Source organism: Mixophyes fleayi, chromosome 9 (assembly GCF_038048845.1).
Source record: "Mixophyes fleayi isolate aMixFle1 chromosome 9, aMixFle1.hap1, whole genome shotgun sequence".
NCBI classification, from domain to species: Eukaryota; Metazoa; Chordata; class Amphibia; order Anura; family Limnodynastidae; genus Mixophyes; species Mixophyes fleayi.
The window spans coordinates 127039820-127067162 of NC_134410.1; the positions used below are offsets into that span (position 1 = coordinate 127039820).

General features: G+C 43.6%; 2 protein-coding genes across 4 annotated transcripts in view; one reads left to right on the top strand and one right to left on the bottom strand.

The window, feature by feature from the left end:
* GSN (gelsolin) overlaps positions 1-2787 on the top strand; it is a 35683-nt gene extending 32896 nt beyond the window's left edge. For all 3 annotated transcript variants that reach the window (XM_075185678.1, XM_075185675.1, XM_075185677.1), the window contains 4 exons: positions 171-292; positions 395-472; positions 769-829; positions 2435-2787. In XM_075185678.1, the coding sequence (XP_075041779.1) occupies positions 171-292; positions 395-472; positions 769-829; positions 2435-2604 (431 nt within the window). In that variant the 3' untranslated portion in view covers positions 2605-2787. The remainder of the gene's footprint in view (positions 1-170; positions 293-394; positions 473-768; positions 830-2434) is intronic.
* Positions 2788-3322: 535 nt separating this feature from the next.
* Positions 3323-27343, bottom strand: STOM (stomatin). The gene is made up of 7 exons (XM_075185679.1): positions 27192-27343; positions 11696-11799; positions 10153-10225; positions 9471-9553; positions 8456-8659; positions 7186-7320; positions 3323-4615 (listed from the first exon to the last, which is right to left on the bottom strand). Exons 1-7 carry the CDS (start codon positions 27313-27315, stop codon positions 4421-4423), a joined length of 918 nt encoding a protein of 305 aa, XP_075041780.1. The 5' UTR covers positions 27316-27343; the 3' UTR covers positions 3323-4420.

Below are 27343 nucleotides of genomic sequence, written 5' to 3' on the forward strand. Positions count from 1 at the left end.
TGCTGTTCCATGCCATTATATCCTGTTCTTTACATGTTTTATCACTGTACTGCTCTGTGCTGCCATAGACTAAACCCTGTCTCTATAACCAGGGGTAATTGGTTCATATAGTTGGCTCTCATTGGTGGACATGGGCATTCTGGCATTAATTTACATTGTTACTGTTGCAGATGACTTCTGGGGGGCTCTAGGCGGGAAGGCTCCGTACCGCACCTCAGGCCGACTGAAGGACAAGCTGAACGCCCACCCACCTCGCTTGTTTGCCTGTTCCAATAAAACCGGCCGCTTTATTGTAAGTGAAACCTAGAAATGAAGAAACCTTGGAAATATTCAGGTTGTTGGTCACGCCTTATCCATTTTTTTTTCTTACTCTCTCTCCCCCATATTTCTTTAGATTGAGGAGGTTCCGGGAGAGATCACGCAGGATGATCTGGCCACTGATGACGTGATGCTCCTTGACGCCTGGGATCAGGTACGTTGAGATTGAAGCCAGTGAGATCCAAATGGTAACAGATCTCTGGTCACTCATTGGCTAACTGCTCTAGAAGTGATTTCCTGATGTATAGTCCTTCGTGGAGCATTTAAGTTGTTAGTTTGCACAGAACCAGAGGTGCCAACCAATCTGCACCTGGGACATCCTTAAGATATGGCCTGTTGGCTGACATCTGCACTGGTTTACTTCAGTGTTTTCTAAAACCATTCAACTCTGTTCTTGCCAACTAATAGTGTGGTAAATCCTGGTGGTCTATAAAACGTTTCTTTTTCCAGGTGTTTGTCTGGATCGGTAACGACGCACAAGAGGAAGAGAAGAAAGAAGCCGTATCATCCGGTGAGTGACTTGTGTGAGGGTGGCCACGTGCTATATAGGCTGCCACATTGTGTCTGACCCAGAGAGACCCCGACGCCAGTTAGTAATTGGATCAAAATTGGTCAGATTATTATGGAGTGTCTTAGTAAATACTGGATGAAGATGACCGCTATTGGTAAGAACAGGCACCAAGTACAGTGAAACTCAGATTAGCACAGCTGGGTGAGGCACTTATGGAGCAGAAGCTCCCAATCTGAAACATAAGTCACTGCCTCCCAAAAAATTGTCCAACTTGTCTCCTGATATACTCTGTGCTGCTGGGGGACCCTGCTCCTTCCACTATATAACTCTCAGTCTGTGGCTTCCTGCTGCCTCCATTCCCCTCCTCACATCATGTCACTGCCCCTGTCACATGCAGCCCTGTCCTCACTAGCACATCACTCATCTCCTGATATACTCTGTGCTGCTGGGGGACCCTGCTCCTTCCACTATATAACTCTCAGTCTGTGGCTTCCTGCTGCCACCATTCCCCTCCTCACATCATGTCACTGCCCCTGTCACATGCAGCCCTGTCCTCACTAACACATCACTCATCTCCTGATATACTCTGTGCTGCTGGGGGGCCCTACTCCTTCCACTATATAACTCTCAGTCTGTGGCTTCCTGCTGCTTCCATTCCCCTCCTCACATCATGTCACTGCCCCTGTCACATGCAGCCCTGTCCTCATTAACACATCACTCATCTCCTGATATACTCTGTGCTGCTGGAGGACCCTGTTCCTTCCACTATATAACTCTCAGTCTGTGGCTTCCTGCTGCCACCATTCCCCTCCTCACATGTCACTAGCCCTGTCCTCACTAACGCAATCGCACAACTTGACTGGTCACAAGATCAGCTCCTGAGATCTGATTGGCTACATATTGTCCCTATCGCCACTCTGTTGTTTTTCCTTTCAGGTCTGCAGTTACAAACGATCCATTATCTCGATCAGTACTTTAACACTGAGATTATCCTATATTTAAACCTACCAGAGATTTGTAGGGTTGGGTTCTAAACCATGACGCTGGCAAGCCACCACCTCACCGCAACATGTTCAGTACGAATCCTCAGGAGTCCGACTTATTATTCTACATGATTGTTTACTATACTGACTTGTAGTACATGCGATGAATGAACGGGCCGGCACCACAGGGTGACGTCTGTGGACGCCGACTAATCTTCTTACACTTAAGGGGGCTGTTGAAAGAGGCGCCACCTCTTCAATGTTTTTAGGTAAGGCTTACATAATGTAGCCTTAAGGTATTCTATAACCGCCCCCTTGTAGAAGGGGGCGGTTATATAATACCTAGAAGAAAGATTACTGTCGGCATCAATGTCAGTCTGTGCAGCCGGGATGTTAATTCATCGCATATACTGCAAGTCGTCATAGTGAACAATCGTGCAGAACAATGGGTCGGAATCTTGAGGATTTGGACGGAACGTGTCTCGGTGAGTGTTGGACTTGCCACCATCGTGAATGCGCTTACCACCGAGATTTATAACCAAGTGACTTATTTCTACACTTTCTAAATTTGGCCAATCCTGGAACAAAGATTATAACTGCCGACCTTTTTCTGTTTGTTCAGCTTCCAAGTACATTGAAAGTGACCCCGCCAACAGAGACAAGAGGACCCCCATTGCTGTCATCAAACAAGGATTCGAGCCCCCCACGTTCACAGGCTGGTTCCTTGGATGGGACAATGATTTCTGGGATGTGGACCCTCTGGAGAAAGCGTTGGCGGAGCTGAACATGTGATTCCTGAGCTGAGCCTTCGGTGGACCTGGTGCCTTCACTGCCTATGAAAATTGCTCTAGCCCTCCAGAGACTTTTCATAGCCCCCCTTTCCCACTAGCTGTGCAATAATAACCAAAACATTTGTTACACCTTCCGGTTTTACTTTTGGATATTTTGAAAGTAATAAAGCTTGAAGAGATTGTGTCTATGGCCTCTGAATGTAAGTAAGACACCATAATTCACTTTAAAGGTTATAATAGATTAATATTATAGGATTTACAAATCGGCCTTTAATGCAGGTCTGTCCTTAAGCTAATTTGAACAGGAATTGGGAACCACCCCCCTTGTGTGCACAATTGGTTCTGAACCTATTGCTCGGCACTTTGCCGAGAAGCAGGATCATACCATGTGCGATGGGAGGGGGGTTGTTTACCAGACTAATGGGACCAATCAATGGCAACTTACTTTTAAGGTGATTGTTGCAGAATTAATTGGAAAATATATTTTGCTTACACTTCTGATTAAAATGGTTCAAGGGGCTGTTTAAACCACTGCAGCCAATTTGATATTAACAGAAGACACACTAATGACAGAACTTGGTACGTAGACTGTGATAGCGACATCTCTCCTGGATAAAGGGGACACTAGCGGCGTATTAGTAACTACTGTTCACCCTGCTCGCAAAATTCCTGGGATAAAACGTCATGAAAGACAGACGAAAACGTTTATTTCATAATACAATATTATGCAAAATACACATTGATTTAAGTTGGATACAGTTTGGCTTTACAGTACAATCAACAACAACAAAATAACAATTGTGTTTTTGTTTTTCCATAGAAAACAAAGCATGAAAACCATCTGTTTTCTTATTAACCTAGTAAAAAAAAATTGTTAGCCAAAATATATCAAAATCTGTGTTAGTAAGAATATGTTTGCCAAAGTTTAGAGATAAAAGGCTCCACGGTTCATTTAAAAGCGGCAATAGAAATGTTATTAAAAAAACAAATGTCCACAAAACTGAATCATGAAAACATTCTGGGTTTGTGGGGAGTTGGGGATATACAGGAACAGTCTTTACGCCAGAAACCATTATGGCTTTTTATATGTAAGCGTTGTGAGCAAATATTTTCTGCGCCGTTTTATGTACTCCATAAACAGACTCCTCCTAACGTGACATAAAGCATTGTGTGAGGAAATGTGTAATTAGTTCAAAAGCGGCAGGATCAGATGTCAATTACCCAGAGCCGCCATCTGTGTCTGTCATGTAGACGCAAATCTGCCGCGGTGGCTTCTGCTGACTGGTCAGACAGGCGCCCTGTGACCCTAGAAGTATGGACCTTGGCCTACTGAGAGTACGGAAGCCGGGCACAATAACTTATTATTTTTTTTACTAGTAGTCTGTGGCAGAATTAGGCCCAAAAATGGAAGGGACCCCATGCATATTATAGGACAATGACCATGCACACTTGGCCATCTTCCAATCAGATTTTGTCATACTGACACCAGATATGAGCTAGCGCTCGGCCGATATGGTGGGGGACAAGACGTCGGACATTCTGCGCATCTAGCGAACTCCAGGTTTTTATTTGGCTGGATCAGTATAAAAACAATTTATAGCTATAACAATCAATTGTCAAAATTGTGGGATGTGTGGTCTAGCAACTAGTGGCCCACAGTGACTGGTCTAATACAAAACTATTTATACGTTTTGACATTACCTAAAATAACAGAAGATGATCTGCTATGGCTCTTGTAGTAATCTCTGGCATACATAAACGTTGATATATAGGTAGAACATCTGACATCCAGAAGGCCTATTGGTTAGGACAGAGAACTACTTCCTGTTTCCCATAATGCCTTGCAGCATGTCTATGGGCAGAGGGAAGACAATGGTGGAATTCTTTTCCGCAGCGATAGTGGTCAGCGTCTGGAGGTAGCGCAACTGCAGGGCGGCCGGGGACTCTGAGATAACGATTGAAGCTTCTTTCAGAGCCCGGGAAGCGTTCATTTCACCCTCTGCGGCAATAACCTGGGGTAGAAAATATCACAATTTAATGTCCTGCTTTTTTTTAATTGGCTGCTGACAAAATTAACCCTTGTGCGTCTTTGTTAGAGAACTTAGACTGTAAGCTCCAAAGAGGGAGGATCTGTGATTGACAAATATTCTCTGTACAGCGCTGCGGAATTGGTGGCGCTATGTAAATATGGAGGCCGTGGAAACGGTATTAGGGCAATGGCTGATAGTACAGGATTGGGTTGTGAATGAACATGTTGGTACAGGGGGAGTTTCCTGGAAGCGGAGTCTGCCCCAACAACTAGAGCAGAGTGTCAGGCCGGAGAGATGTGTGCTGGCTCGATGCCCGAGCAGGATGGCGCTAGAAATAGCGCAGTCACGGGACAGACACACTCCAGGGAGGAGAGAGCGTGAGCTGGGCCAGGGACAGACTGATCAGGCTGCACCGTATAGATCTCACCTTTAGAGTAACCATGTACAATATCTGTCTGGTAACAGCTGCTGCAGAACTTCTTAGTGAGCGGATTATGTGATGGAACTTGCGTATTGCATGGTATCATCTGATTACTTGTTGCACGCACAGACAATGTTTTCTAACATTAGACGCCTAAGCTGGAGAGAGGGGCCGTCCCCCAAGATACATTGTTATGTATTATATTCTATATAAATAATATAGTATAATATACAGTGATTGCTGCACTGTATTTATATGCAAAGTGCAGTAACTGGTCCAATATCTTCACTTTGCTGCCTATGAAGCTCTTAGCAGACAGACAAACAGACTGATCGGTAATACACAGAGAGAGAGAGACAGCCCAGTAATACGGTGAACACACACACGGCTGAGAAGCACTTTGCACGGCTGAGTGTAGACACATTTGGAGAAGCAGGAAATGTTATTGTGGCCAATACAATGTTTGATTTCCTTCCATTTATCACACACACACACACACACACACACACACACACACACAGTATTATATGTACACGAGAGCCGACATCTCCTAATAAATGACCTGTGCCCACAATGTTATAGATGTATATTCTGCCCTCCTGTACCCAGCCCTAGACCTACAGCCTCGTACCCTGGTGTACATGGAGACATCCTACCACAACCGTCCGTCTCACAGGATTACTTATAAACTTGCATTGTCACCGCCTTTATATTAAGTAACATATTGTCCCATATGACACAGCAGAATAGATTACACAATCCTTGCACTGTGCTCCTTGACCCGTCTGTTACATAATAAGTCAGGTTGGGAAAAAACAAACGCACTGTATTTAAGTCTCATGTTGCTCACGTGTTGCAGACATTGTCCTGTGTGCATCTAATGTGATTATTATAATATAATAGTATAACTTGGGTGCTTTGACCATTATTACTGCCCTATAGCTTTGGGGGCCCCCTATGTTTAATATCTGTCTTACTGCATTGTACCCAGAAAACACAACTAGACCCTTCTTTGTTCGATTTATGCTGTGCGATTGGCTGAGCGCTAAGTACAACCAGTGTGACTGCGGCTATTGGTTATACGGTGCGTTATTACTGCTGGTTAATGTCAGGAAATTGTGCAATCAACCGGGATGACACTTTGGCAACAGGAAATTTGACTTTTCCCTAACATTGCACAAAAACAAAACACAATCATATGACAGATAGAGAATCAGGACTTCCTCAAACAACCACACAAACTTTACAGCCATTCAGATAGCAGATTGATTGTGAGCTCTGCAGGCGAGGAGACACTGACAGACTGTATGTAGAGTGTTGTATTCTCTGTACAGCGCTGTCTAATACGGTGCCTCTATTTAAATAATAGGTACAAATATATACGCAGAGGCAATTATACTGCAGTACGATCCACCGTAAATGGTTCATTGTATAAAAATATTTATCTACAATTTTCTAATAAAAAAATCAGAAGGGAATTATACCCAACAATAGCACAGGGATCTACGTTCTAATCATCCCAACAGCGGGGACATATCTACATTATACTGGTATAATTATCAGATCAGCAGGGAAATGTCTACATTCTAATTGTATAATCATCCAGATATCTAGGAAAAATCTAGATTATAATCGTATAATCACCCGTACACCGGGGAAAAGTCTACATTATATATATCGCTATTAATGGACCAGAATCTGCTGGAAACAGAGAGACACAGAACCAACGCTTCTCACCAATATCAGGAAACACAGAGAATTCTGTAATCGTCTCACAAATGCAGTATACAGTATAGGCAGCAGTGTACGCCAGTATACAGTATAGGCAGCAGTGTACGCCAGTATATAGTACAGGCAGCAGTATAGGACACTATAGGTCTATAGGGCATTATGAAGCCCTGCCTGGCTGCAGAAATTAAAAACCAGCCTCTGTTGCCTCTATGTGGGGCCTTATATGAAAGTAACACTGGGCAGCAGCACTTAAATGTTCCTGGGTCTCTACGTGGTTCTAGGGACCATACGGGAGTCTTTCTGTGCCCCCAGAGGGAGTGGAACAGACACAGAGAATAGTCTGTTACGTCAGGGTCTATGCAGCTGAAGCCTAATGTGGTTATGGTTGTAGAGCGCTTACCTTGGCTCTTGCCTCCCGAGAGGCCTCCGCTTCTGCGGCCATCGCCCTCTGGAGCTGAACCGGCAACTTGACATCTTTAATCTCTACACGCTCCACCTTGATACCCCAATCGTCTGTGGCAACATCCAGGGAAGACTGTAATACAAGAGCAATAAGAGGGCTGTTTTCCTTATCTAGATTTACCGTTTCCAAGTGTGTTACAGAACAAAGACAAAATGTTACACACTCCTGAATTAATTATAAGTGAATCCCCCCATTTTATTTTAGGACTCGTATCCCCCAAATGAGATGATGATTTGCTAATGATTACTTGTTTGCTGCCTTGCGGTGTGGAAATAAGCATATATGAGATTTCAGCTGAGCTGTAAGAAGTGAGATTGAGAAGACGTCAGTCCGAGCTCCTACCTCCTCCTCCCTCCCCTCTTCCCTACAACACAACTTACTGTCAAAGTCATTACTTTGTTACAACAGTATTGTTGTTGTTGTTGTTGTTGTCTGTTAGTGGTGCAGGCAAACCAATACGTTTAGATGCTGTTTTCCAACCAGAAGGCAGTATAAAAATGAATAATGTTTGCAAATCATAAAACGTAGAGTGAAATGTCTTTTCTTGTATTGCTGTTCACTGCGGAAACGGAAAAGGGGTCGGAGATCGCAGGACTACACACGGTAGCCCAACACCTATGCCCACCATAGGTGTTGGGCTACCTTTACCAAACATATGTTTTTACAAAAAAATATTTTTTTCTTTTTAATTCTAAGTTCATTTGCGTAATGTTTACAGATGAACAACAAATCGCAATCAAAAAATAATTATTTTATGTGATACTGATGCTAGAAAAATGGAAAACAGTCGGCAACAAATGGTTGCTCTATTGTACTGTAAACATCTCCCGGGGACTTGACATGCTGAGAACTTTGTCCAGAGCACTTGAGAGTTTACAGATACAGCTCAAAGTTCCCTAGGTAGAGATGTGAAATATTAACAAGGAACGTGACTTGCAGCTCTTCCATCCATGTAACCCAGATGGCGGGATGCCCGGTAATGGGCTGTATTACTAAGAGTAATAATTATACCTTGACAGCTGTGTTTACTGCTTCATTAAAGATTGTCTCAACTCATGCAATAGCGAAACGCGTCGCTGTCACAGAAGGTGATACAAGAAACTCGTCAAATTAAATTGTGATACATTGTTACAAAGCAAACTCATTTGTAGCCCTTGTGTAAGTGAGGTTAAAGCATTTTTTGGAGGTATCACAGACCCCTACATACCTGCATGCTGTGGGCGATCTCCTCCCTGTCGGAGAGGATCTGGGACAGGTTTTTGGTCCCCAGCACGTTCCTCAGAGTGGTCTGAGCCAGCAAGCGGGTGGCGGAATCCGCGTTAGTGATATTAGCCACAGCCATAGTGGCGTTCTGAACTCGGTAATAGACAACGCCATCCACGCTAACGGTCACGGAGTCCTTGGTTAGGATCTGAGAAGAGACACAGAGAACGTCCTGTAAGATTTTTTTTTTTTACATAGTCCCCAATCTTCTATCGCGTGTCAGTGTACCGAGGACGTACAAATGTCCAAAATTAGGGCTGAAATGTTACTGTTGCCTATTATGAGAATGCACCAATCACTTCACTGGGTTCCAGTGACATCACTGAGGCGGGAGGCACAAAATGCATCATGTCACAAGCCCCTAGTGAACGGACAAGGTGAATACTGGTTTAGCCCATGAATTGGTTTCCACCACTGTGCGTAGGTGACGGCTTCACTTTAAATGACGCAACTAGTTTCACCGCGTTTTATCTCTTCCACATACCGACGACCTCACCAGAAACCCCAGGAGACCAACGCTAAGAGCGCTCTTGGTGGGAAAAATGGAAATCTATTTTCATTCCATTAATTCTAGGAGCAAACGAGGATTTGTTTACAACAGACCTAATTCCGGGAAAGTGAAATAGACACATTAAAAAAAATATCTTTCAGATTCTGGAGATTAATTGGAAATGGAAAAGACACAAAGTTTTCCCGTAAGATGTAAAATAAAAACTCGGTAAAACTCGGCCAAATGCGTTACCCTAAGGACACAGAAGACACTAGAGATATAACCGAGTCCATCCTCCTGACTGTGATTGTTTTCAGCTAATGGATGTAATTGATACCAGATGTTAATGAAGTTTTGTCTCTTAAAGTCAATAAAATCCTTAGCGCCATTCTGTTAATTATTCAGGCAAACTCCCAGACCCCCTCTGTCCTTCATACCCGGAGCGTCAACCAGGGAGGAGGGTAATTACCTCTTGGGGGGGAATGTCGAACGAGATGGTCCTCATGTCAACTTTGATGAAACTGTCCGTACAGGGGACCACGAAGAACATACCTGAGAACAAGTCATGTGGTTAATAACTGAGTTCAGTGACCTGGAGGGAAATGAAGACGGCGGCTCAGTGATTAAAGGGTCCGGCTTCCAAATTACCGAGCTGCCCAGGAATGTCACAGCAAAGAGATTGGTGACTTTTTAATTGAAGAGAGACAATTTCAGGGTGAGATGGCTCAATACACCATATATGGATATAGCTGCTGGTTTACTTATGGGGACAGAGACTTTTTTGACGGGTGAGAGACCAACACAACCAAACAACGTAACAAGAAGTGACAATATATAGACCACAAATCTCACACACTACGGGGAAGATTTACTAAAAGTTCTTGAATGAAAAAGTGGAGGCGTTGCCCATAGCAACCAATCAGATTCTAGCTAACGTGTTCTAGAATGTACAAGGTAAATGAGAACTAGAATCTGACTGGTTGCTATGGGCAACGCCTCCACTTCCCATTTGAATTGATAGAATGTATCACTATTATAATCAGGCTGGAAGTTCGGACCTCATCACATAACATTATGTATGATAACTATAAATAAACGATAACTATAGAACGATATAACGATAACTATACGTTAATCTAACAGAAACTGACCTGGTCCCTTTGCGCCGCCTCGGAGAATACGCCCCAGCCTGAAAATGATGGCACGTTCGTATTCCTTCACAATCTGAAACCAGGGGGACAACTTGTTATAATATATTAAGAATTACAGAGGTGAATCAGTGACGAGCAACGAGACGGCAATTTTAATTTATTTTTTTTTAAATATAACTTAAATTATCATGTAAAAAAAATTATATTTTTAATACAAATAATATTATTTTAGACACTAGGGGCTAGATTTACTAAGCTGCAGGGTTTGAAAAAGTGGGGATGTTGCCTATAGCAACCAATCAGATTCTAGCTTTCATTCATTTAGTACCTTCTACAAAATGACAGCTAGAATCTGATTGGTTGCTATAGGCAACATCCCCACTTTTTCAAACCCTGCAGCTTAGCAAATCTAGCCCTAGGGGTCTGATTCATTAAGGAAAGTAAAGCAAAAAAAAAAAAAAAAAGAGTAACTTTGCACTTTGGCAAAACCATGTTGCATTGGATGGGGAGTTAAATTTAAAATGTGGGGACAGATTTATAGCTGGGGTAGGGCATGTCCTAGAACAACTTTAAATTTCAGTGTAAAAATAAAGCTATCAAGTATTTGTGTGCTACATGTAAAACAGCCGGTATTTAACTTATGTGCAAAATAATAAACTAATTTGCACCCCTTTCATTGTAACATGGTTTGTCCCGGAGAATATTTACTCCATTTTTTTACTTAATTTCCTTAATGAATCAGGGCCTAGTATGGACAGGATAATGTCCGGATCAGAGTTAGGGAGTATACAGGAGAACTTGTGATAGCTACACGTGATTTAATCATGTACAATGGTCAAGGAGTTGTCTTGGACTATAAAGGGTATTTTATCTTTGTATTGCTGTCAATCAACAAAGTCATATTCCGTTTGCTGCGCAAAATGTAACCCCGCAAATGACTCCCTATATTAGAAGACGCTAAAACGAATATTATCCCAGATCCAAAGACTCTCTGAGGGCCACACCCCCACCCCACAAATCTCACCTAAATAATTACACCCCACAAAACACTCAGCAAGGAGCGTCCGATCCGCCCAGCTACTCTCACGCGCAGAACACAGCACCTCCAGACATATATGGGTCGGAGTCATTAAGGAAAGTAAGGCCAAAATAGGAGTAAATGTTCTCTGGGACGAACCATGTTACAATGCAAGGGGTGCAAATTAGTTTATTATTTTGCACATAAGGAAAATACCGGCTGTTTTTTCATCTAGCGCACAAATAATTGGTGGCTAATTTTTACACTAAAATTTAAAGTTGATCTAGGACCTGCTCTATCCCAACTATAAATCTGTCCCCACATTTTAAAATGTACCATCCCCTCTAACACAACATGGTTTTGCCCAGGTGCAAAGTTACAACTTTTTTATGCTTTGCTCTCCTTAATGACTCGGGCCCACATATGTTCAACTCTGCGCGTGTTGGAGGCATGTTGTGTACCTTAGCGTGTAGTGATGCAGGAAGTACGTGTAATGTCTATATTAGTGTGAAATCGGCTCCTCACCTTGATGGACATCCATATCGATATGGGAAATGTGATGATGATGAAGAAAAACGATACAATGACCAAAATCCAGCCGCAACATCCGAGCCCGTTATCAGGATCGCCTGCAACAGACACCACAGTCAGTGAGGTCATCTCTATCCACAAATATTACCCACTATTTATCAATCCGCTGATATAGTGCAGATATATATTGTGGCAAGTCTGTGGGTTGGGTGCAAGAGCTTACAATCTAGCACACTGCCTCCTAAATGCGAGGCCCTCAGTACACAAGTCCTTCAATGTGGCCAAAGATGTAGATTTAAAGTGTTTGCATCACAATTCTGAAAGATACACACAATGTAATATTATCTCTAGGGATTAAGGGCTCCTTCACACATATATGCAGGAACAATGAGTAAAACTGCATGAACACTAACAGGCATTTTTAGGTGCTTTCCACGATCCATTAGCGCACTGCGTGTTTACAAGACAAATGGGACGTGTTACATTCTATAAACCGTATTACAATGCTAGGATCAAACCCAAGAAACTTGCATTGTTTATAATGCACTTTTCAAGCGAATGGTATGAAGGAGACCTAGGAGTAGGGTTCTACAGATGTTGTGTGACGACCTCTGTTATTGATGACAAAAACGACACAAGACAATAGCACAATTCTACTTGTAAACAAATTTATTGCAAAGTTCTATGGTATTTGGATAACATGGCTGTAAGGTGAATTACTCACACACTGTCCACCTCATCAAGACTTTTACATTCAAATCAATAAGAGACAATGGGGCATATTTATCATTATTCACATAAAGTGAAAAGTAGTTTTCAATCCTTATCGCAATGATAAGGATTGAACTACTTCTCACATTTATGTACAGCCCTGCACAGAAACAGCAGTTCCGAAAAACTGCTGTTTCAGTGATAAAAAAAAACATACTTACCCCTCTCTTCGGAAGCGCTGTCTCCGGGTCTTCTCTTCACTCTTCAATTGCGCATGTCCAGTACACAGATCCCCTCTCTGTCTCTGCAACGATAGTTGCAGAGAGAGAGCAGTGAGTGACAGGGAGGGATCATGTGATCCCTCCACACATGCGCTGTCCAGCTCTGCTCTCCGGAGCAGAGCTGACAGCATTAGATTTCCTCAATTCGGATGATGTACGCCAGCTTCAGCTGGTACATTAACATGACAAGTTCCCGAAAAAAATGTTTTTTCGGGACTTGTTAGATTGCGGCCAGGAGCAGTCACCATTCTGTTGAATGGTGACTGCTCCCAAAAACGAAGAGGAATGCAAAGCAGCAGATATCCACGATATCTGCTGCGATGCCCCCTTAATAAATTTGCGGAGGACACTGTGGGACTTTAATTACCCGTTAAAAGCACTATCGTGCTTTATTAAATATGCCCCAATGGTCCCTATTTATTCGTGGTTGCTTTTTTAAGAGGAACCCTTTCAATCCTTATTGCAAAGACAAGGTTCGAAAGATCGTGTGTATTTATTAAAAAACTTCCACAGAAACAGCAGTCATGGAAAACTGCTGTTCATGCGAAGACCCCTCTCCTGTATGGTCAGTATCGCAGTGCCCACCTTTAGCGCTAGTGACTGGAGAGGAGAGCAGTAAGATGTGGTGAGGGATCAGAAGATCCCTCTACCACAATGCTCTCCCCATACAGCAAACCTGAAAAATTACACATACAGTAATGTACGGCAGCGTGAGCTGTATGTGCCTGAACTGACGTAATTAGCGTATGTGTAAATGGACTTTCATTACTTGTTAAATTGTGACAGTCCCCATAGACATCTAAGGGGACTGCTCAATATTTCGAAACAAAATGCAAAGCAGCAGATATCTATGATATCTGCGTTATGATATCCGCTGCGATGCAGTGTTAATACATTTGCATTATACTTAGATTTGTGTCTGTTTCAATGAAAATGAGGATTAAGGAGGCCCCGATGTGATATAGTTATGGAGAAATACAGACAACATAAATACAATATTTTATAGAGAAGTGATATGAGAGGCAATGTGTAAAGAGTACCGCCTGCAGCCAGCTAATTAACATAGGACACACAACCCATAAAGTGCAGTCGAGCCATAGATGAAGCAAGATTGGGTGCCCAATATCAGGATATATCCAGGACGTTCAGATACCAGGATGGGGAACGTTACGTACCTGGTATTTTCCACCCAAACTTTAGAAGACGTAGTAACAAGCTGGAGGGGATAGTAGAACTCACACAACTGGAGCAGAACTAAGTCTCACAGATGTTTCTTATACACAACCATCTAATATAATGTGTGACACAAGATCCTGTATCATTCTTAATCACCACCTGCAATGGTGACTGTCGTCCAATGTGGACCAACCCCAGATAAGTGAAGATAGGTGGGTCATACGGACCTAGGGTCACTTTCCTCTGGCTTGTGCCGCAAACAGACATGTAGATTTGGGAGCCAATACAGCAGTTGCAGCGTGTGACCACATCCAGAATCCCACGGGTTTCATACGGCAAGATGGATAATTAAAATTATTAGTTTATACCAGGCCAACTAGGAGACAGCTGCTGGTGCCCAGACAGGTGCAGGTAGAGGGTCTCCGGAGGTTTGTGCTCATGTACAGACCAGATCTGAGGGCAGGATCCCCGGCTTGTTTTGCTGTATCTATGGTTTGTGTCTTGGGACGAGGTGTAAACAGGCAACAAGCTGAGACGTGACTGATGGAAGTAATCCCCAATGCCGGAGCAATAGGCAAAGGCAAACCTGTTGTATTGTGCAGTGCTCTGCACAAATGTATATCAAATCATCTTTCTGCTGCACTGTCCAGCATCCAGGCACAGGCTTCAGGCTGCACTGTCCAGCATCCAGGCACGAGCTTCACCCTGCACTGTCCAGCATCCAGGCTTCAGGCTGCACTGTCCAGTATCCAGGCACAGGCTTCAGGCTGCACTGTCCAGCATCCAGGCACGGGCTTCAGGCTGCACTGTCCAGTATCCAGGCACAGGCTTCAGGCTGCACTGTCCAGCATCCAGGCACGGGCTTCAGGCTGCACTGTCCAGCATCCAGGCACGGGCTTCAGGCTGCACTGTCCAGCATCCAGGCACGGGCTTCAGGCTGCACTGTCCAGCATCCAGGCACGGGCTTCAGGCTGCACTGTCCAGCATCCAGGCACGGGCTTCAGGCTGCACTGTCCAGCATCCAGGCACGGGCTTCAGGCTGCACTGTCCAGCATCCAGGCACGGGCTTCAGGCTGCACTGTCCAGCATCCAGGCACGGGCTTCAGGCTGCACTGTCCAGCATCCAGGCACGGGCTTCAGGCTGCACTGTCCAGCATCCAGGTACGGGCTTCAGGCTGCACTGTCCAGCATCCAGGCACGGGCTTCAGGCTGCACTGTCCAGCATCCAGGCACGGGCTTCAGGCTGCACTGTCCAGCATCCAGGCATGGGCTTCAGGCTGCACTGTCCAGCATCCAGGCACGGGCTTCAGGCTGCACTGTCCAGCATCCAGGCATGGGCTTCAGGCTGCACTGTCCAGCATCCAGGCACGGGCTTCACGTTGACAAAGGCTTTATGCTGCTCTGTCCAGTATATAACACAAACTCTGGAAACAATTACACTGGGCCCTACAGTACAATATAATACATCTAACATTTCTTCCAAATATATAACATTTCTTTCACATTTTAAACACTGTTCCTTCCTGTAACAGAACAATAGAGTGAAACTGGCAGAGCCACAAATCAGTTCCACAACATCCAGCTCTAGAATGGCGCAGTTAGTGGGCAAGAAAATGTACCAATAAGGGTTTTACTGCACAGCAATCAAACAGCCATTTATAGCCATTGTGTTCTGTGCATTAGTAAATGCTTTATTGCTGATAATACCCCTCCACAGACCCCCCCATATCTTATCTACGATCACAATGGAAGAATGTCCCAAACTGACACAAGAGTTCAATGTCTAACTGAAGTAGGATTGGCCCTTAGCCTTAAAATAGTATAAAAATATATATTTGTGTACTTTTCATTTATTATATTTTCAGGATCTGGTTGCCCTATTTTGTGCAAAGAGAATGTACCTACAGATCTATCTTCTTCCTCGTTAATACCTAGAATACAGGAGACAAAAGGCATAGGAAGGGGGATGACAGCTGCTGGGAAACCCCTCCTCTAGATTGATTCAATATGAAAAGACACTGCTTGTACTGGCTCCTGCTTGCAGGGTACAGTGATTTGTAGGGTTTTTACACCCGGCTGTATACATAAAGGTTACATATAAACTTTAAACATTTCCACTGTCCAAATCGAGGTACCCACATAACATGATGGTTTGCAAATTCCCCCAGGAATTGATTCAGAAACACTAATCCACCCCCTTTTGTTCTCCTAAAAATAACCAAGGCCTCGCAAAAGAGCAGAACGGGGCCCCGGGAGGCTATAGCGGTGTCGCTGGGATCTTAGCTAGGTGTCAATGTGGAGCCCAGGAATGTCGTTGGATTCCCCTGTGCACCATGTTAGTAAGGTGGGTGCACACTGCAGGTTTATCAGCCAACTATCGGATCAATCTACCGATAAACGACCGTTCGGGCCAATATTGCATTGGTGTGTATATAATATATTAATAAGTGAACAATCACTGCTGGAGTTATACCCTGCAAGACACGGAGAAATTGTGCTGTTTAGAGGACAGTGGAGACACATTCCTTTACGAGATGCCAGAATTTCCTGTGTCACAAAATCACGTCTGAGTCAGTTCTTTTTGACCTCAGAAGGCTGCCTCAGGTGACTGACAGGTCACTGTATCAGGGCTTTCCCCCAGCACATGAGGATGACAAAAGTGTTTCCAACAGCAAATATTGTCCCTTCATTGTTCCGTGTTACACAATAATCAGTGAGTGGAACAAGCAATGTTTACAATTCCACTGGAAATGATGAGGTGTTGGGCAGGTAATGCAGTCACTACAGCACAAATATGTACACATACTAGGCAGGTTCTAATCACACGGCACTGTGTGCACAAAGGTACTGTAAGCTATAGCAACCAGAGGTGTCCTAAACAGCTTTGGTGAATATATATATATATATATATATATATATATATCTATATATATATCTATCTATATATCTATATATATGTATGTATAGAGCGTAGTGGTTAGCACTTCTGCCTCACAGCACTGGGGTCATGAGTTCGATTCCCATGGCCTTATCTGTGTGGAGTTTGTATGTTCTCCCCGTGTTTGCGTGGGTTTCCTCCGGGTGCTCCGGTTTCCTCCCACACTCCAAAAACATACTGGTAGGTTAATTGGCTGCTATAAAAATTGACCCTAATCTGTGTCTGTCTGTGTGTGTCTGTGTTAGGGAATTTAGACTGTAAGCTCCAATGGGGCAGGGATTGATGTGAGTTCTCTGTACAGCGCTACGGAATTAGTGGCGCTATATAAATAAATGATGATGATGAAAAAAGAAGAGGGAATAAGCAGCATTATCGCTATTCTCAGACATACTGGAAGTGTTAATGTTTAAAGGATATTAATTTATTTTTAATGATATAATTGTTATGGACTTGCTCAGTTTTTTTTAAGGTTCTGAAAGTTCTAACGGATGTAAGGATGTAATATATTGTATCATTTACAAGACGGTCATAGTTCAGCTGAAGATAACAGTCTCAGTTCCCGTCCTTCAGATCATGGATACATAGTATTGCAATATTTCATATATTCACCCTTAAGAAACTCTGCAAGACCTCCAATTCACAAAACGATTAGCAAACGTGCAGTTGTCGTAACCTCAATTGTGAAATGTATCTGCAACATACACAATTCCTGAGCTCAGTTTGCAACATACAGAAACACCCCAGAAAATGTGATTGATGTCCGGCTGTTTACCTGAAATAATGTATAACTGAACGCACCATAAAATGTCATTACAAATCACATAAAGTGTAAGCACCGGGCAGAACCAAAGCGACGACGCCATACTTCACGCCTCATTACTTGGCACTAAACGACAAATGTTTGTTTATGGAGCATAATGGTATCTTACTATACGGAACTGATAGGGACCCGCACACAGCAGCTTATCGTATCTAGTAACAGAATAACATGGACAGCAAGCTGAGCTGTAAGATATACGTGTAGTATTACTATGACTCTCCATGGGGTAGTAATACAGGGTCTCATTCATTGAGGGACGCAAAACAAACGGAAATTGCATTTTTTGTTAAACGCAAATATATCGTGTATACGCACGCCCGTATGTAACAAGGAGCGGATGTGAAGATACGTCTGGTGATGAATACGGCATACTTGCCAACTCTCCCTGAATGTCAGGGAGACTCCCTGAACTAGGGGTGATGTCCCTCACTCCCTGAAGAGTCCGGCATTCTCCCTGATGCTGAGCCAGTACAAGACGTGGTTGGCTTCGCCATCTGTGGCATGATGACACAGTTCAGAAATTGTGTCCTATGTCCATGTATTGATGCCTATGGAGGTGGCCATTTTCATGGAGACCAAGATTTAATCAAAGACTGACAGGTAAGACAACATGACTTCAGTAATGGAGACAGAAATGTAAAAGACACTTCAGTCTCTAGAGATTCATTAGCTGCTTTTCTTCAACGCATAGTTGTCTACTCTTCCGGAATGTCCATGAGACTCCCGCATTTCTGGGAGACCTCCCGAGAGAGCTGGGCAACCTCCCGGTTCTCACCTCCGCAGTAGATAAGTAGCGGGGGAGGGGGGCAGGGTTTAATGATGCAAATATTGTCATCTTAGCCCCGCCCCCTGCTGTAATTGGCCACAAATTGTGACAATCGTTTAGGGGGGAGGGGCAAAATTATGCAATTTGTCAAGCCCCGCCCCCTCTTTCCCACCTCCCCCAGGATCTCTGTGAAGCAAACGAGAAAAAGTTGACAAGTATGGAATACGGGTCTAGGTCCACTCTGCTCTAACAGACAATACACTGCAGGATGCGTCCAATACATATGTGGAATATAAAGTCCCAAAAGAACGCACAGGGAAAAAAAAATGCAATTAATGTCACCTGTTAATAATATAGTCACTATTGACAAAACATTAAAACATACATTTTCCCCATAAAATATATTTATCGACTGCTAATGTCTACTGTACTTAAAATACATTTTAACAGTTGCTCCTGACTGCACGCACACACGTATTGTAGCTGCATACACAGCCGTAATCACTAGCTGGAACTGTACAGAAGCAAAGTGCACAGGATGTGGCTAGCGGGAGAGTCACATCCTAGTATATAGTATATGTTATTGTAGACAGTGCTACATTTATACAGAAGCAAGGAAATAGTTGGGGAGGGTGCAATAAAACAATGGGCCTGATTTATTAAGACACGTATCTGCCGACTTTGAGCACGCAAAACCATTCTGCACATACCTACAACCAGGTCATACGCCACTAAACGCAGCAATGTTCACTGCATCTAAGGACGCCAAGGACACTTACTACAGCCTAGATGTCATCCCACCAACTCACTAGGAACTAGTGGCAATATCATACTTGCCAACTTTTCCAAGATCCCGGGGAGGTGGGTATGCGGGGGCGGGGCTTGATGAATCGCATCATTTTGTCTCCGCCCCTAAACGATTGTCACAATTTTGGCCAAATACAGCAGATGGCGGTGCTAAGATGACGCGATATTTTCCGCAATAAGCCCCGCCCCCCACCACTTATCTATTGCGGGACGAGAACTGGGAGGTCTCCCAGAATTGCGGGAGTCTCCCGGAGAGTAGGCAACTATGCGTTGAAGAAAAGTAGCTAATAGATCTCTAGAGACTGAAGTGTCTTTTACATTTCTGTCTTTATTACTGAAGTCATGTTGTCTTACCTGTCAGGTTTTGGTTAAATCTTGGTCTCCATGAAAATGGCCACCTCCATAGGCATCAATACATGGACATAGGACACAATTTCTGAACTGTTTCATAATGCCACAGATGGCGAAGTCAACCACGTCTTGCTCAGCATCAGGGAGAATGCCAGACTCTTTAGGGATTGAGGGAGATCACCCCGATTTCAGGGAGTCTCCCTGACATTCAGGGAGAGTTGGCAAGTATGGGCAATATTGAGGCACGAGGCACTTTTCTGTGGGTTGAGAGGTTGTGTTCAGGTGATTATGGCTGAGATAAGGTGAGTAGGTGACAGCAACACTTGAATATTCAGGTCATGCAGAAACCGACACAAACAGTCTGTTCACCTCCCAGAGGCCTCCTCTGTACCGAGTATGCAACTAATCTTCTCCTGCTACAGAAACAAAATGGAAGTGACAGCGGCACTAAGCAGACTCGATTTCCTGTCATGCTCACAATTAAACATTACTCAGAATTAGAATGCAAATTGTATCAAGGCCTCTAATGAGCATTATATTCCCAGGGCGCCTGCTCGACTTCAATTAGAATTCCAGGCGGGCGTTTATTTTGTTGATTGGAACAAACAAAGCTCCGTCGTCTGGGAAATCTAGATTACGGGAAGAGACGTCAGCCTCGCAGAGGAACAAAGTGGCCGTTTGGAGATCACAGTTTCTAAGAAACATATTTAGTAAGAGACAGCGATGTTACTGTATCCATAACTGAAAGTCCACCAAGATTATTAGGCATATCCTGGTGATAGGAACGGACGTATTCCTATTATTACAGCTGCGCTTCTGATAAAGATCGTTATGGAAAATATCTCACAGGTCCCTTTTCTGGGCCATATTTTGGACCCAAGCTCCCTGTCCCTTTATTTCTTCCACTGTCCCTCTCCTTCATAGATCTGTAATAACAAATCCATTAATAACATTTATATTGTAGACTGTGCATATGTTGTTGGGTTTTTGTGCGGCTTGTAGCCAGGAAAACGGGACCGCGGCGCGGGCGCGGAACACAAGGTTTCCTAACAATCCTTAAGTGCCCGATTTGGCGATGACACGTGGGTGTGATAGCAGAGCGAAGGTATCACAACTTAAAAAATGTTATGTACTTTTTATAAATGGGTCTTAAAATGTTCCATTTAGCCTTGTTTTTACATTTACAAACCGTCCTGTGAGGTTTACACTGGAATGACGCAGCCTTACGACAGAAAAAAAGTTTTTCTTCCCGCCGAGAGTAGGAGTTGGCCTTAGAAGATGATTCTTATTTTAAGAATAAACCGACATTTCTGTTTTATTTTCAAGAACCCATTTTTATAAATGTATACTTTTGATTTAATTTTTAAACATAAATATTGAACCAAGCACCAAGTGGGTATATTTACTAAGCTGCTGGACTGAAAAAGTGGAGATGTTGCCTATAGCAACCAATCAGAGTCTAGCTTCTAAAAATGACATCTAAATTCTGATTGGTTGCTATAGGCAACATCTCCACTTTTTCAAACCCGCAGTTTAGTAAATATACCCCCAGGAGTCTTAAATATATATATATATATAGAAGAACCTGAAAATCAGCTGACAGAAGACAAAACTAAACAGCACTGGAGGGGTTAAAACTCCCTACAATCGACAAGACAATGGTATAATATGTTATGTATTGACATCACAGGATGAAGACAAAGGTTTTGCAGAGAGGTAAATCCGTGCAGGGCTGCAATCTGTCCATTCAACAGTTTAATTTGTCATGACACAAAACACAGAACACGTCTGTAGTGAATCTGCTTAAAGGAAAATACAGTATTTACCCAACCCTGGATATTAACGTTCGATAATTAGAATATTTCATTATTTACACAGACATGTACAGACCCCCTTAGCCCTTAGGAGATGAACAGGTGGAGCAGCCTTTATTGCAGCACTTGGATCACGTTGATTGCCATGGCGAGTGTTACCAGATCATCCGAGTAAATCTGGACACATGTGTAATAAACCGCAGTCATATGTCAGCTTTGTTCAGCTCATTAACTTGTTGACCAACGTATAGACCATCTTTATCCTTTACATGGTTATTACGAATCTTATATCGCCTGGACTCAGCCAACGCAGCGTTAACAGAACAGGTATAGCGGCGGAGCAAGTAACGGTGTGATATCTGTTACACAGGGAAGCCTTCGTAGGCGAAAGCCAGCAAATCTTACTGCCACAGGAATTGCTTCTCCGCAGAAGTACAACTACAAGGCGCAGAATACATCCCGTTATATCGGACAAGGGATCAAACCCGATGTCCGGCGAGAGAATTTGCGCTGCGTTTTCCATTTTTGCAGTTCGTAAATGCCCCTGTTACCTATATGTAAGTGTGTAAGATTATTACAAATCTTAGAGCCCCTGCAAATGAGATGATTTCACAGACCGTTCATGGAGGTTAACGGATAAAGGGGCACATTTATCATGTATCGGGCAAAACGAGAAATACTTATCAATCCTTATCGCATGGATAAGGATTGATGTATTTCTCAAATTTATTAAAAATGGATCACAGAAACAGCAGTTCCGAAAAACTGCTGTTTCTGTGATAAAAAAACCCACACTCACCACTGCATCTTCGGTCGCGCTGTCTCCCGATCTCCTCCTCTTCGGCTTACTTTATCTTCTTCATGCTACTGCGCATGTGCCGACCGGAGAGCTTGAGGCTGTGAGAGGGAGGGATCACAAGATCACTCCCTGCGCATGCGCTGTCCAGCTCTGCTCTCCGGAGCAGAGCTGGACATACCGAAGAACACAAGTTTTACAAGTAATTCCTATGATGTACGCCAGCTTCAGCTGGTACATTAACACAACAAGTTCCAGAAAAAAATATTTTTTCGGGACTTGTTAGATTGCGGCCAGGAGCAGTCACCATTCTGTTGAATGGTGACTGCTCGCAAAAACGATCAGGAGTGTAAAGCAGCAGATATCCATGATATCTGCTGCGATGCACCTTTAATAAATTTGCACATCCTGGCCTAATTTACACGGTAAGTGCACGATAGTGCACTACCGTGCTTTCTTAAATATACCCCAAAATGTTTCCATTTTAGAAGGAACTTCAACCTTATAATCTCAAATCTTTGGTTTGGTAAAGTAGTGAAACGGAAGCTGCAGCTCCTCTTACGGTGATTATAAGACGTGCTTGTTGCGTAAACAACCCCCACCTTGCACAACCACAGTACGAACGTGCAGGGACATTATGCTACTCAGGAGGGCGGATTTCACCTAATACTGGTACTTGGGTTTCATACCTGCTTCCCGTAAGCCTCAAACTATGTCACAATAGAGGAAGTAGGAAAAAAACTGAAATTAGCTTATTAAGTAATCCATACACACAATGATTAAACAACGCTGAAACATTTTGCATGAATCAACTTTCTCGGCACAAAAATTTGATTTCTTCAATATAACCTTTGATTTCTGCCTTTGCTTTTACTATTATTATTATCATTTGTTTATATAGCGCCACTAATCCCGCAGCGCTGTACAGAGAACTCACTCACATCAGTCCCTGCCCCATTGGGGCTTACAGTCTAAATTCCCTAACATACACACACACACACAGACCGAGGGAGACTAAGGGCAATTCAATAGCAGCAAATTAATCTAACAGTATATTTTTGGACTACATTTACACAACCTATTTCAGAATTGTATTGTCACATAACTTTTTTTTTTCTTTTAAATGCTTATTTTCTAAAACATTCACGCTCAAGAATTAATAGTGTTTGTGGGGTTAGATCAGAGACACAGACAGACTAGGGTCAGTTTGATAGCAGCCATACCTACCAGTATGTTTTTTGGAGTGTGGGAGGAAACCCATGCAAACACAGGGAGAACATACAAACTTCTCACAGATAAGGCCATGGTCGGGAATTGAACTCATGACCCCAGTGCTGTGAGACAGAAGTGCTAACCACTGAGCCACCATCCTTTGTCCATTTGACAGAACGCTGTTACGAGCTGTATTTATAAATTCACGTTTCACTGAGTTAATACTCTATGGATAGAGTTGGAACATCGGTGGTCCATTCATTCTGCTGTGTAATGTATTCAGGTACAAAACTTAAGGCCAAATTATGCCGGTAAAACGCGTGAAAGGCCCTGGTCTAGTGCGGAATAAGATGGATATTATGCGGGTCAGCTTTGACGGTTCCGCTCACCTCCATAGATGCAGAATAGGCGTTACATTAAGCGTACAGAACGGCGGAACGCAAATAATTACTTTTAGCATTAAGAGGACTGGGCTTGATTAGCTGTCCGCATATATGGAATAAAAAAAAAAATACTGTGTTTAGTATATCAGGAGTTACCTCCAATATAGACACTAAGGAGCTTGACATTATGCTGCTGTTTAAAATTCTTGAGAATTTGGTTGGATACCTTTAAATTTGGAACAGCCACAAGACTCGGCTCAGCAGCATTCTAGAGGGGAAACAAAAATTGCATGGTAGCCCACTGACCCAGTCCAAGGTAGCCCACTATGGGCCTGGAAAGGAAAGTTGGCGAGTATAGATTATAGGTGCAGACCGTACACTTCATTAAGTATAGTAAAGAAAAAAGAACAACCTCCCCCACTGCCCTCCATATGTACATGGCGGAATTCTGTTATTCCTGAAAAACCTTATTAAATCCGACTGCTCAGCCAGGAGCGGATCCCGGCCAAAACAAGATAATTACATAGCCCAGCGGTAGAAGATGCTTCGTACCTCGTGGGGAGGCGGAGGTGGTTCTGTTGTGACCAGTATGTTAGAAACAAACAGACTGTCGCATGGTTCATCTATTTACACACAGATACACGGCAAACATCTCAGCTCGCTCGTGACACAATGAAACACAAAAGTACACGCACTCGTCAGTGCATGTCAACAAACAGACATTATTTCCCATTGTACTGTAGGTCACAAACAGAGGCTGGCAGGGCATGCTGAGACCTGTAGTTCAACAATAGTTCGAGAGAGCCGCAGATAATGTACAGCTAAATAGAAATTCAGGCCCCGCCGTGGCAACTTGTCGCCCATCTCAAGACTGCACGCCCCGCCAACGCACAAAAGCCTAGGAAGCTGTTTTCTCCTCCCTACCCAGAGTCCAAATGGACACCACCCCATTATAATCCAACACCGTGGTGCCTCAAAGCCCTGAAGGCATGTCTAGGCCCAGGTGCTTTGTACCCATCACTGATAACAGGCCACGTGCCCGCTCGATCCGTCGGACATTTGGTATACACTCTAGGCTGTGCATGGCACATTTTTAAAGTGTTTTATAGATATCATCATCATCATTTATTTATATAGCGCCTCTGATTCTGCAGCGCTGTACAGAGAACTAACTCACATCAGTCCCTGCCCCATTGGGGCTTACAGTCTAAATTCCCTAATACACACAGACACAGAGACTAGGATAAATTTTGATAGCAGTCAATAAACCTACTAGTATGTCTTTGGAGTGTGGGAGGAAACCAGAGCACCCGGAGGAAACCCAAGGAAACAAGGGGAGAACATACAAACTCCACACAGATGAGGCCATGGTCAGAAATTGAAACTCATGACCCCAGTTATGTGAGGCAGAAGTGCTAACCACTGAGCCACCGTGCTCAAACGTGATACAAACAATGTATCTAAAGAAGGTCCCAACGATTAATGTTAATAGTGATAATTACAGGGATGTATTATCTGGATAAGTTATTTTTGGAGCACCATGACGAAAATCTACTTAATTGCATCTAAACCAATGACTCCTTTCTTTGCCACCTGTACTGCAGAGCTCCTCATAGTAACTAGGAGAAAAATCTTACGGATCGTGTCCATTAGCTGCAAAATACACTGAAATGTAATTCCCGGTTATCATGGAGTATTCAGTCAATAAAATAAAACATATTAACATATTCAGTTCTAGACAGACAGACAGAGGACAGAGTCTACCACATATCTGATAAATACCGTTGAACAAGTTAATTTTTTACTTAGGGGTCTCACAGAGTTAAGCTGCTCGGAGAAGCTGTGAGATAAGGTTGTAGGGTCCAGCAGAACTAAACACATCTTGCAATACGGAGAAGGCAGACAAGAGGTTAAACTCAACCGATAGGATTGTAAATGAGGGTATTATTAACCAGAGGAGATAAACAGGATGGAGGGGATCTATTTCACACACTCCCTGTTTAATTCCATGAACGCAGTTCCCTACAGTGCACAGACTTAGACAAGAGTGAAAATCACTTTTCAATACTATAATAGTTAACGGTACAGAGAATCTTTACACGACTCCAGGACACTAATGTCTCTGACTCCGGCAGCTGCAAGAATTCTCACACCCTTTAAAGGGGGCTCTCCAGGAACTAGAAATAACTGCACTCTCCGCCAGCCTGGGTGTGCTGGAACTTGTAGTTCCACAAGAGCTGGAGAGCAACAGGGTACACAAACCTGCTTTAAAACTTGTTATGTTCATGAGAAATATCAACTTGAACCCATCCATCGAATAAGTAATGATCTGCCTGACCTGTATGTTAGATGGACAGTATGACCGCTGCCATGTATGTTAGACAGTATGACCGCTGCCATGTATGTTAGACGGACAGTATGACCGCTGCCATGTATGTTAGACAGTATGACTGCTGCCATGTACGTTAGACGGATAGTATGACCGCTGCCCTGTACGTTAGACGGACAGTATGACCGCTGCCATCTACGTTAGACGGACAGTATGACCGCTGCCATGTACGTTAGACGGACAGTATGACCGCTGCCATGTACGTTAGACGGACAGTATGACCGCTGCCATGTACGTTAGACGGACAGTATGACCGCTGCCATGTACGTTAGACGGAGAGTATGACCGCTGCCATGTATGTTAGACGGACAGTATGACCGCTGCCATGTATGTTAGACGGACAGTATGATCGCTGACATGTATGTTAGACGGACAGTATGACCGCTGCCATGTATGTTAGACGGACAGTATGACCGCTGCCATGTATGTTAGATGGACAGTATGACCGCTGCCATGTAAGTTAGACGGACAGTATGACCGCTGCCATGTAAGTTAGACGGACAGTATGACCGCTGCCATGTATGTTAGATGGATAGTATGACCGCTGCCATGTAGGTTAGACGGACAGTATGACCGCTGACATGTATGTTAGACAGACAGTATGATCGCTGACATGTATGTTAGACGGACAGTATGACCGCTGCCATGTATGTTAGACGGACAGTATGACCGCTGCCATGTATGTTAGACGGACAGTATGACCGCTGCCATGTATGTTAGATGGACAGTATGACCGCTGCCATGTATGTTAGATGGACAGTATGACCGCTGACACGTATGTTAGACGGACAGTATGACCGCTGCCATGTATGTTAGATGGACAGTATGACCGCTGACATGTATGTTAGACGGACAGTATGACCGCTGCCATGTATGTTAGACAGACAGTATGACCGCTGACATGTATGTTAGACGGACAGTATGACCGCTGACATGTATGTTAGACAGACAGTATGACCGCTGCCATGTAAGTTAGACAATGTCCCTGAGTTACAGCACAGACAAAGAAACAGGATCCACATTGCAGCAATTCTTATCTAAGTTACCAGTGTTGTCTGTGATCCGACGACCCTTCATCTCACCCTCCCGATTCTCAGCCATGATGCGAGGACTCAACACTAACTTGACGGCTTCTGCTGGAGCAGAATGTAAATCCTCAATACTGCTCATAACATTCACGAGAGCGACACTCCCTGGA

Bases quoted from the DNA above. Each gene is read 5' to 3' on its own strand.
- STOM (XM_075185679.1), bottom strand. From the start codon at position 27,315: ATGAGCAGTATTGAGGATTTACATTCTGCTCCAGCAGAAGCCGTCAAG. The intron at 7,321-8,455 runs GTATGTAGGGGT...CTTGTATTACAG, and splicing joins AGATCGCCCACAGCATGCAG to TCTTCCCTGGATGTTGCCAC. The intron at 4,616-7,185 runs GTAAGCGCTCTA...TTTCTACCCCAG, and splicing joins CTCGGGAGGCAAGAGCCAAG to GTTATTGCCGCAGAGGGTGA.